Source organism: Hylobates moloch, unplaced genomic scaffold (assembly GCF_009828535.3).
Source record: "Hylobates moloch isolate HMO894 unplaced genomic scaffold, HMol_V3 SCAFFOLD_12, whole genome shotgun sequence".
Classification (NCBI taxonomy): Eukaryota; Metazoa; Chordata; class Mammalia; order Primates; family Hylobatidae; genus Hylobates; species Hylobates moloch.
Genome location: NW_026652287.1, coordinates 9899727 through 9911889, shown reverse-complemented (window position 1 = coordinate 9911889; position 12163 = coordinate 9899727). Strand labels below are relative to the sequence as shown.

Genomic DNA, 12163 nt, shown 5'->3' with positions numbered 1-12163 from the left:
TTTCGTCATATTGGCCAGGCTGGTCTCAAACTCCCGCTCTCATGATCCGCCCGCTTCGGCCTCTCAAAGTGCTGGGATTACAGGCGTGAGCCACCACATCTGGCCTGATTTTTGTTTTTTTGAGTCAGGATCTCACTCTCGATCAGACTGGAATGCAGTGGCATGATCACAGCTCATTGGAGCCACCATCTCCCAGCTCAAGTCAGCCTCCTGAGTAGCTGAGACCACAGGAGTGCACCACCACGCCCAGTTTAAAAAATTTATTTTTTGACCAGGTGTGGTGGCTCACGCCTATAATCCCAGCAGTTTGAGAGGCTGAAGTGGGTGGGTCAGCTGAGGTCAGGAGTTCACGACCAGCCTGGCCAAGGTAGTGAAACCCATCTCTACTAAAAATACAAAAAAGGTGGCGTGGTGGCGGGCACCTGTAATCCCAGCTACTCCGGAGGCTGAGGCAGGAGATTTGCTTGAGGCCAGAGGCAGAGTTTGCAGTGAGCCAAGGTTGTGCCATTGCACTCCAGCCCAGGCGACAAGAGCGAGACTCCATCTCAAAAAAAAAAAAAATGTTTTTTAGAGACGGGTGTCACCATGTTGCCCAGGCTGGTCTCAAACTCCTGAACTCAACAGATCCTCCCACATTGGCCTCCCAAAGATCTGGGATTACAGGCCACTGCGCCCAGCTTTCTTGATTTTAAATTCTAAGACATTGCCTTGGTCTCCCAAACAGCCTATCAGTAAAGCTTCAAAGTAAGAAATCTTAATTTTGTTTTTCCATTTTCAGATTGTATTTTTTGAACACAAGGGCATGTTTTGGTATTTCATATTCAACCAAAAAGTAAAGTTGAAACCCTGTAAGGCCATATTTAGTAATTGTCTTGCTGTCTGATGGGTTAAGCATTCAGGGATGGGCAGCCAGGGCTGAAGTGTGATAAGCCTTATTTTTTCCTAGTCCCGTTCCCACATCTTACGAAGAGTGAAAGAGGGATGAAGAGGTGACTGTGGAAGGACAGGTGAAAAAGCTTAGATTCAACCCAGAATATCGTAGATTTTGTCATGACAAAGTACCGTGGTTCTCATTGCTTTTCAGGAGCCCCCAAAAGTAAATTTCCCCCTCTTCATCTGTGATTCTTGGTTTAAAGTATCAAAGGTGCTAGGGTGGCCCGCAACTGTTACCCCGAGGGCTGGGCCCTGCCTCCACGCATTCGAATGTCAGGTCCTGTTCTGGGAGCCAGCTACACAGGAGCGAGCATGGCTGAGCTCACGGTTATTAGGGGGAAGATGGAAGATAGGGAAGTGAGCAACTCAAATGTCATAAACCAGAGTGCTGGGGGCGGCGCAGAAGCCTTTATTCTCTTCATTCCCTGGGTAGTGGTGAACAGCCGGTTCTTCGAGGCCTTCCAGCGCCGGAGCCTCGGGCGTGAGCAAAAAGCATCCATACTCAGCCTGAGCCACTTGGGATCCCCCAGTCTCCGAGGTAGAAGAACAGTGCCCACCAGCGCAGCGGGGCTGCTGCCGGGAAATCCTGGCGGGAGCCCCGAGTCCCGGCGGGCGCACGCCGCGTGGGGGCCAGGCAGGCGGTTGGGGTACGGGGCGGGGGTCGACCGAGGGCTCGGGGCTCCGGAGCTCCGGGCTCGCCCCCGCCGCTCGGAGCCGGCGCGCCGATGGCGTTTCTGAGGTGACGCCGTCCACACCGGCCTTCTCTGGGGACGGAGGAAACACCTATGAACCCTCCGGCCGCCTTCCTTGCAGGGCGCCAGGTAAGCGGCGGTTCTGGGCGCGGCGGGGCGCCGCGGGAACGGTGCACATTGGTCGAAATCTATTGCTTCTCAAGAACAATCTACTTAAAATGTAGAACAGTCTACTTAAAATGTGAAACAGGCCGGGCGCGGTGGCTCACGCCTGTAATCCCAGCACTTTGGGAGGCGGAGGCGGGCGGATTACGAGGTCAGGAGATCGAGACCATCCTGGCTAACACAGTGAAACCCTGTCTCTACTAAAAAAAAAAAAAAAAAAATTAGCCTGGCGTGGTGGCGGGCGCCTGTAATCCCAGCTACTCAGGAGGCTGAGGCAGGAGAATGGCGTGAACCCGGGAGGCAGAGCTTGCCTTGAGCCGAGATCGCGCCACTGCACTCCAGCCTGGGCGACAGAGCGAGACTCCATCTCAAAAAAAAAAAAAAAAGTGAAACAATACACTAGAGGAAAACGGCATCACGACCGTTTCCTTAACCCAATAACACCTTGTTATTCAGCCCAGGCCACAGAGTAGCGCGTACCCGGTGCTTACTGTTTAAGGAGGACGATTGGCGTCTGGGGAGCTGCTTTCCCATTTACCTCGCTGGGTGTCCTTAATTTACACACCCTGGCGAGTAGAGGAAGGAGCTCTCACAACTCCACTGTACCAAAAAGTCTTGAAGTAGGCTTGCCCAAGGTTCGCGTCCATCAGTGTAAGACGACCTGCCTTTGTGCCGGCTTACTGCGTTTTCCTGGAGTGGAATATGTGCTCCTTGCCTGGCGGGCTGTGGCCCAGCCACTGGCGCTCAATAAATTATTTGTTGAATACATGAATGAAGGGCTAACCCAACACTGGAATTCAAGCTTTGGGACTTGAAATCCCTTGACTCCAAATTCCATTTTCCTTGTTAAGACTAGCAACTGTAATTTATTCATCATTCTTATTTATTTATTTTTGAGACAAGGTCTGGCTCTGTCCCCAGGGCTGGAGCACAGTGACGCAATGTCGGCTTACTGCAGCCTCTGCTTCCCGGGTTCAAACGATCCTCCCGCCTCAGCCTCCGGAATAGCTGGGACTAGAGGCACCCACCACCATGCCGAGCTAATTTTTGTGTTTTTAGTAGAGACAGGGTTTCGCCATGTTGGCCAGGCTGGTCTCAAACTCCTTACCTCAGGTGATCTGCCCACCTTGGCCTCCCAAAGTGCTGGGATTACAGGCGTGAGCCACTGAGCCCAACCTCATTATTCTTGTTTATTTACAAATCTTACTTTTCAAAAAGCAGTAAGGAGGTACAAAGGGCCACTGGTGAACTTTTAATTACTGTCTTTAAGGTGGAACTCTATTAAAGTAACACTTTTAGTTGTTTATTTCATAGGCAGGGACAGCACCATGATTTGAAATGTGGTTTACAGTGTTAATGAGAGCTGATGTTTGTTGAGTGATTACAACGGGCCAGGCTTTGTGCTCAGTACTTTACAGAGTTTGTCTTGTTTAATCTTTGCCACTCCAAGATGTTAAAATGCTGTTGCTATCGTTTTACAGGTGAGGAAACTAATGCTTAGAGAAGTTAAGTAACTTGCCCAAGGTTATGTAGCCACTAAGTGGCTAATTCTGGGATCACGATTTGGTCAGACCATCTTGTTAGATTTTAAAATGCTGTATACTTCAAAGAAATTATTGTATTAATAGATAATATTGTTAGATATGAAAATGGCATCATGGTTATATATGAAATGTTCATTTTTAGAGATGCATTCTGAAGTATGTAAGGGTGAAATAGTATTTTTTAACCAATAATGAAAAGAAAAGGACATTGAAGCAGCCGCAGTGAAATCTCAATAATGGTAGAACCCAGGCACTGAGTATATGGGAGTTTATCGTACTATTGTCTTTGGGTACATGTTTTCACAAATTTCCTTACAGAATTTGTTTTTTAATGATGTATGTTGTATTTGGATCAGTTACAATATTAAATTGCCCTTAATTGATTGAGTATGTATAGATGCCTTAGATATTGTAGTTGTCATGAATATTGAACACTGGAAGACTTAATTTTCTTTTTATAGACTAAAATTCCCATTCTTTAGTAAGGATCATTTACATTTAAACAGTAACTATTTCATGATTTTTTTTTTTTTTTTTTTTTTTTTGAGATAAGAGTTTTGCTCTTGTCGCCCAGGCTAGAGTGCAATGGCACAATCTCAGCTCACTGCAACCTCTGCCTCCAGGGTTCAAGCAATTCTCCTGCCTCAGCCTATTGAGTAGCTGGGATTACAGGCGTGTGCCACCACACTGAGCTAATTTTTGTATTTTTAGTAGAGATGGGGTTTTGCCACGTTGGCCAGGCTGGTCTTGAACTTCTGACCTCAGGTGATCGGCCCACCTTGACCTCCCAAAGTGCTGAGATTACAGGCGTGAGCCACCACGCCTGGCCACTATTTCATGTTTACCTGTACTTGGTTACTCAAATTGCTGGGGCAAGGTGAGGGATAATGTTATTGACTGGCAGAGAAAAGCGTTGTTGGCAAAGGGGGAGAAAAAGTGTAGAAATAAGTTTATTTGTTTACCCAGTGGGTTTTAGAAACAGTCCCACTTTTTAGGCATGGTACGTATGGCATGACAGAAAATTGTAGAGAGGCAGAGTGCATGGTAAGTTTTAACTTGAACATGTTTTAAGTATACATAATCTTTTGCTGCCATGTTATTAACTTAAAACTTAATTGAACTACTTAGAATTGGCAGCAAAAGAAGATATACTTATTTGGAAAATGGACTTTGGCTGATTTGTTATTGATTTCATTCTATTTTGATGTGAAACCGCTTTCTATGTTTAGAACATCGGGTCAGAAGTTGAGATTTCCACTATTGAGAAACAACGGAAGGAGCTGCAGTTGCTCATTGGAGAATTAAAAGATCGAGATAAAGAGCTCAATGACATGGTTGCAGTGCACCAGCAACAGCTTCTTTCATGGGAAGAGGATCGGCAGAAAGTGTTGACATTGGAAGAATGTTGCAGCAAATTAGAAGGTCAGAAATCCATTCAGTGACAACAGTTACGCACTTCTGTGTGCTAACACATTGATGGGCTCATGGGGAAGATAGAGAGGAAGTAAAGACTGCAATCCCTGCTGTCCTCAAGTTTAGGCTCATTGGAGACAGGAGGACTTTATGAACAGCCACAATGGGACAGACACACACAAATAAAGTAGGACAAGCAAAGTATTTCAGTATAGAAAGGGGGCTGGATAGAGCTCCAGTTAACATGGGGTGAGCACCAGTGGTGAAGCTGAAGTTTTGAACAGGAGTATGAATGAAGATGCCATATGACTAGCCATTTCTCTTAAACTAAACTGAAAGATTTTAGGCTTTTGTTATTGAACTTGATCTTAAGTTCCTAAAATGGTCATCTTTTAAAATTATAGCTGTCCGGCCAGGCACAGTGGCTCACACCTGTAATCCCAGCACTTTGGCAGATCACTTGAGCTCTGGAACTCGAGACCAGCCTGGCCAACATGGTGAAACCCCATTTCTACGAAAAATACAAAAAGTTAACTGGGCGTGGTGGTGCACACCTGTAATCTCAGCTACTCGGGAGGCAGAGGCACGAGAATTGCTTGAACCCAGGAGGCGGAGGTTGCCGTGGGCCAAGATTGCACCACTGCACTCCAGCCTGGGGGACAGAACAAGACCCTGTCTCAAAAAAAAAAAAAAATTATAGCTGTCTCAAAAATGGTTGCAAAAAGTTTATTTGATACCATATTTTAATTTTGTCATTCCTTTAGTGCTGCCCTACATCTGAATGTTCCATGACTCTAGGTTGTTAGTAGAATGCATTAGAGGAGAAAACACTAGATCTGTATAATAGAAAGATAACCTTTTTTTACTTAACATTACTCAAAAGATTCTGTAAATGTGACAGTCCAAATCTGTCATTTTTGATGGGGCGTGGTGGCTCATGCCTGTAATCCCAGCACTTTGGGAGGCTGAGGCAGGCGGATCACTTGAGGTCAGGAGTTCGATACCAGCCTAGCCAACATGGTGTACCTCGTCTCTACTAGAAATACAAAAATTAGCGGGGCATGGTGGTGGGCGCCTATAGTCCCAGCTACTCAGGAGGCTGAGGCAGGAGAATTGCTTGAACCTGGGAGGTGGAGGTTGCAGTGAGCTGAGATTGCGCCACTGCACTCCATCCTGGACGACAGAGCAAGACTCTGTCAAAACAAAGAAAGGAACAAACAAAAAACCCAAATATATGATTTTTTCGTTTCTTTGATGACCATCTGATTTTACTCTGACCACACCCACACACGTATATACACACAGTGTTTAAAATGGTTGCTCATTAAATGCAGTATAACATCTTATAGCTCTTATATAAACATGTTAGGCCGGGCGCGGTGGCTCACGCTTGTAATCCCAGCACTTTGGGAGGCCGAGGCGGGCGGATCACGAGGTCAGGAGATCGAGACCACGGTGAAACCCCGTCTCTACTAAAAATACAAAAAATTAGCTGGGCGTGGTGGCGGGCGCCTGTAGTCCCAGCTACTCGGAGAGGCTGAGGCAGGAGAATGGCGTGAACCCGGGAGGCAGAGCTTGCAGTGAGCCGAGATTGCGCCACTGCACTCCAACCTGGGCGACAGAGCGAGACTCCGTCTCAAAAAATTTAAAAAAAAAAAAGAAAAAAAAAATGTTAAAGAACAAAGATAACACATATAACATATATAACCCACATTATATGTAGCCATCAGTATTTGATTTTAAAATGAGCAAGATTTGAATAGGCACCTCATGGAAAGAGGAAAATTGAATGGCCAATAAATATACTAAAAGTTTCCTATTCTCATTAGTAGTTAGGGAAATGCAAATGAAAACCAAATTGAGATACTATTTTACCTTTACCAGTCTAGCAGAAATTATCAGGTGTTGGTAACGTATGGCACCAAGGGAAAGCTGAGATGCTGCTGGTGGGAGTCAGTTGTCACTGCTAGTGTGCAAAATCATTTGGCAGCATCTAGTGAAGCTGAAGGTGTGCATATCCTACAGCCCAGCAAAGCCACTTCTAGGAATATTCTCACCCTTTAATAGACACATGAATCACTTAAGGGTCTTGTTAAAATTTAGATTCTGATACAATAGGTCTGGGGCCCAACGGTCTGCATTTCTAACAGGCATCCCAGGCGATGCCACTGCTGCTGCTGGTCCAGGGACCACATTTTGAGAAGCAGGGCTCTCAAGAAACTCTTGAAAATATGCACCCAGATGCATGTAAAAAGGCCTGGTGCTGTGGCTCACATCTGTAATCCTAGCACTTTGGGAGGCTGAGGCAGGCAAATCACCTGAGGTCAGGGGTTCGAGACCAACCTGGCCAACATGGTGAAACCCTGTCTCTGCTAAAAATATAAAAATTAGCCAGGCGTGCTGGCTCATGCCTGTAATCCCAGCTACTCGGGAGGCTAAGACAAAAGAATTGCTTGAACTTGGGAGGCGGAGGTTGCAGTGAGCTGAGATCACACCACGGCACTCCAGCCTGGGCTAAGAGCGAGACTCTGTCTCAAAAAAAAAAAAAAAAAAAAAAACAGATGCGTGTAAAAGAATATTCAGAGCAGCATTGTTTATCATAGCTGCAAAGTGGAACTAACCTAAATGACCATCAATATTAGAAATAAGCTTTGGTAGGCCAGGCGTGGTGGCTCACGCCTGTAATCCCAGCACTTTGGGAGGCTGAGGAGGATGGATCACGAGGTCAGGAGATCAAGACCATCCTGGCCAATATGGTGAAACCCCCATCTCTACTGAAAATATAAAAAATTAGCCAGACGTGGTGGTGCTCGCCTGTAATCCCAGCTACTTGGGAGGCTGAGGCAGAAGAATCACTTGAACCCGGGAGGTGGAGGTTGCAGTGAGCCAAGATCGTGCCATCGCCCTCCAACCTGGGCAACAGAGGGAGGCTCTGTCTCAACAACAACAACAACAACAACAACAACAACAACAAAAATGGCCGGGCATGGTGGCTCACGCCTGTAATCCCAGCACTTTGGGAGGCTGAGGTGGGCTGATCATGAGGTCAGGAGATCGAGACCATCCTGGCTAACATGGTGAAACCCTGTCTCTACTAAAAATAAAAAAAAATTAGCCAGGTGTGGTGGCGGGCACCTGTAGTCTCAGCTACTCAGGAGGCTGAGGCAGGAGAATGGCATGAACCCAGGAGGCAGAGCTTGCAGTGAGCTGAGATCACGCCACTGCACTCCAGCCTGGACAACAGAGCGAGACTCTGTCTCAAAAATAGAATAAAATAAAATAAAACAGAAATAAGCTTTTGTGTAATCATTCAGTGGAATATTACCTGGCAATGTTAGTGCACAAACACAAGTTACACACAACTGAGTGAATCTCAGAATCATCATCTTAAGCAAAAAAAGCAAACAGAAGAATTCTCAGAATATGATTCCATTTTTATATGGTTCAAATTAAACTATAATTTTGAGGCATGTGGTCATTGGTAAAACTGTAATGAAAAGCTAGGAAGTGATTACTCTAAGATCAGGGTCATGGTTGGGAAAGTGGAAACTGGAGTGATTATGTTCAGGAAGTGACCTCCAGAGGCTTCCAGTTGCTCACAGTTCTGTTTCTTGATTAGGTGTGATATTGTGCATTTCATAATAAAAGGTTTTAAAAGAAGATTGTCTTTTTAAAAATTCTCTAGCACATTTTAACTTTTTACACCCATTTTGAAAATAATGCCTTTTAAGCTGAAGGTCTGACTACAAATTATTGATGAACTTCCCCTCAGGTGAACTACATAAAAGAACTGAAATAATCAGGTCACTCACAAAGAAGGTAAAAACTCTTGAATCCAATCAAATGGAATGCCAAACAGCTCTCCAAAAGACCCAACTACAGCTTCAGGAAATGGCTCAAAAGGCAACGCATTCTGCTCTTCTCTCTGAAGACCTTGAGGTTGGGATTATTTTTTGATAAGCTTCACTAGTCCAAATTCCCTTTGTGTTTCAGTTATTGAAAAATTAGATTTGGCCGGGCATGGTGGCTTACTCCTGTAATGCCAACACTTTGGGAGGCTGAGGCGGGCAGATCACTTGAGGTCAGGAGTTCGAGACCAGCCTGGCCAACGTGGAGAAACCCCATCTCTACTAAAAATACAAAATTAGCTGGGTGTGGTGGCACACGCCTGTAGTCCCAGCTACTCGGGAGGCCGAGGCAGGAGAGTTGTTTGAACCCGGGAGGTGGAGGTTGCAGTGAGCCAAGATCGTGCCATTGCACTCCAGCCCGGGCAACAAGAGCGAAACTCTGTCTCAAAAAAAAAAGAAAAAAGAAAAATTAGATTTAAATGTCTCATTAAAAATGCATGTGAGGCTGGGCACAGTGGCTTGGTGGCTCATGCCTGTTATCCCAGCTCTTTGTTTGGGAGGCTGAGGTGGGAGGATTGCTTGAGCCCAGGAATTCGCGACCAGGCTTGGCAACATGGCAAATGCCTGTCTCTATAAAAAGAAGAAATAACGAAAATGAGCTGGGTGTGATGGTGCGCTGCTGTGGTCCCAGCTACTTGGGAGGCTGAGGCAGGAGGATCACTTGAGCCCAGGAGGTCAAGGCTGCAGTAAGCTGTGATTGTGCCACTACACCCCAGCCTGGGTGACAAAAAAAAAAAAAAGCATATGTAAGCCAAGCACAGTGGTGTATGCCTGTAGTCCCAGCTTCTGGGGAGGCTGAGGCAGAAACACCGCTTGGACCCAGGAGTCCAAGTCCAGCCTGGACAACATAGTGAGACCTCATCTCAATAAAAAACAACAATAACAACAAGCAACCAATGCAAAAATGCATACGTGTGTGTGTGTGAAGGTATCTACACTCATCCACCCCTTGTAGTTTTGTGTTTATCCTACAGTTTTGGTTAGCTGCACAGCACTATCCGGTCTTAGAGACTGAACTTCAGTACAACGCTTTTTAACTGTTAATGCCATTTGGTTTAGTAGCATCTACCATTTAATCAACAATGAGTTATTTTAGAAAGCTTTCCTCAAAGATAAGAGGGTATAATGAAGTTTTGGTAGCCTCAGTGATGTTTTCTAAATTATTGGGTTTTTTTTGTTTTTTTTTTTTTTGAGATGGAGTTTCGCTCTTGTTGCCCAGGCTGAAGTGCAATGCCACGATCTCGGCTCACCACAACCTCTGCCTCCTGGGTTCAAGCAATTCTCTTGCCTCACTCCCCCGAGTAGCTGGGATTACAGGCATGCACCACTATGCCCAGCTAATTTTGTATTTTTAGTAGAGACGGAGTTTCTTCGTGTTGGTCAGGCTGGTATCCAATGCCCGACCTCAGGTGATCTGCCCACCTCGGCCTCGCAAAGTGCTGGGATTCCAGGTGTGAGCCACTGTGCCCAGCCAATTATTGTGTTTTATCTCATAATGTTAGTGGCATATTGGGAATAAAAACTGTAAGACTGGTTTTTTGAGCCCGGCACGGTGGCTCACGCCTATAATCCCAGCACTTTGGGAGGCCGAGGTGGGCAGATGACTTGAGGTCCAAAGTCTGAGATCAGCCTGGCCAACATGGTGAAACACCGTCTCTACTAAAAATTCAAAACTTAACCAGGTGTGGTGGCAGGCGCCTGTAGTCCCAACTACTCAGGAGGCTGAGGTAGGAGAGTCAATTGAACCTGAGAGGCAGAGGTTGCAGTGAGCCGAGATCGCACCACTGCATTCCAGCCTGGGGAAAAGAGCCAGACTCCTTGTCAAAAAAAAGATGGATTTTTTTGGACAAGGAGTCTGGCTCTTTTCCCCAGGCTGGAATGCAGTGGTGCGATCTCGGCTCACTGCAACCTCTGCCTCTCAGGTTCAATTGACTCTCCTACCTCAGCCTCCTGAGTAGTTGGGACTACAGGCGCCTGCCACCACGCCCGGCTAATTTTTTGTATTTTCGTAGAGACGGGGTTTCACCGTGTTAGCCAGGATGGTCTCGATCTCCTGACCTTGTGATCCGCCCGCCTCGGCCTCCCAAATTGCTGGGATTATAGGCTTGAGCCACCGCGCCCAGCCGTGAAAGCTTTAAAAGGACTCAAGCAGTATCATCTGTGTTGTTTTCTTGTAGGCTAGAAACGAAACTCTCAGCAACACGTTAGTGGAACTTTCTGCTCGAGTAGGACAGCTACAAGCTCGAGAACAAGCTCTCACGACAATGATAAAGCTAAAGGTAATCAAAAATAAGAATTCCTGCATTTGCCAGAGTGCTTGTTAGTTTATATCCATATTCATTATCTTACCTAAGTCCCTAGCATCCCAGAAATGTGAAGCTACCAACGTTGCTCTTGTTTTTTAAAACGCCCATTTAGTAATGAGGGAAACAAGTTTAAAATGATGTTCCCAAGGCATCAAGAAAGGAGGCAGGACTCTGCTTCTGGTCTTCTGTCTCCAAGGCCCATTCTGTGGGCTGGCAGGTCTGAATTAACTTGTTTTGTCCCCGGGTATCCATTGTCAGGTCTCATAGAGTTATAGGCCATTAGATTGCTTGATAGGTTTTTTTTAATGGAGGGAAAAACCATTTGCAATCAAGCAGTTGATGTAGTCACTAACATGCAATATACAACGATACACACTCTCCTGCTGTTACACGTGTCTTTGACAATTGGTATTTAAAGGAACAATGTTGGTATAACGAAATGCTCACGCTAATAAATATGTGATTTTTCTCAGCACATTGTTTTCTTTTTTTTTTTTTTGAGACAGAGTCTCGCTGTCGCCCAGGCTGGAGTGCAGTGGCGCGATCTCGGCTCACTGCAGGCTCCGCCCCCCGGGGTTCACGCCATTCTCCTGTCTCAGCCTCCTGAGCAGCTGGGACTACAGGCGCCCGCCACCTCGCCCGGCTAATTTTTTGTATTTTTAGTAGAGACAGGGTTTCACTGTGTTAGCCAGGATGGTCTCGATCTCCTGACCTCGTGATCCGCCCGCCTCGGCCTCCCAAAGTGCTGGGATTACAGGCGTGAGCCACCGCGCCCGGCCCCAGCACATTGTTTTCAAGTGATTGGGGCAAGTGCTCTTAAAATTAAAGAGAAAATATTAAAATCTACAGTCATGTCTTTAGTCAAGTAGTGGACAGTTTAGTGGCTTCAACAGCCTCTCTGGTTTCCATCATAGCAAACTCTGGCAAAGCTGTAGGTATGTCTGAAGGTGCTGCCAAGGCATTTTCCCACCATTAAAACAGTGGGTGCATTAGGAAGGCTGTGCTCCTGGAGGCCGAGTGCCGTGGCTCATGCCTATAATCCCAGCACTTTGGGAAGCTGAGGCGGGTGGATTGCTTGAGGTCAGGAGTTCGAGACTAGCCTAGCCAACATGGTGAAACCCCTGTCTTTACTAAAAATACAAAAAAATTAGCCAGGCATGGTGGCACACGCCTGTAATCCCAGCTACTCTGGAGGCTGGGGT

At 46.2% G+C, this 12163-nt stretch overlaps 1 protein-coding gene across 1 annotated transcript in view; it reads left to right on the top strand.

Moving 5' to 3' along the window:
• Positions 1-1596: 1596 nt before the first annotated feature.
• The window catches only part of CCDC62 (coiled-coil domain containing 62), a 52631-nt gene continuing 42064 nt past the window's right edge, over positions 1597-12163 (top strand). Inside the window, 4 exon segments of the mRNA XM_032168421.2 lie at positions 1597-1754; positions 4564-4756; positions 8520-8686; positions 10833-10934. Coding sequence (XP_032024312.2) covers positions 1719-1754; positions 4564-4756; positions 8520-8686; positions 10833-10934 — 498 coding nt within the window. The 5' untranslated portion in view covers positions 1597-1718.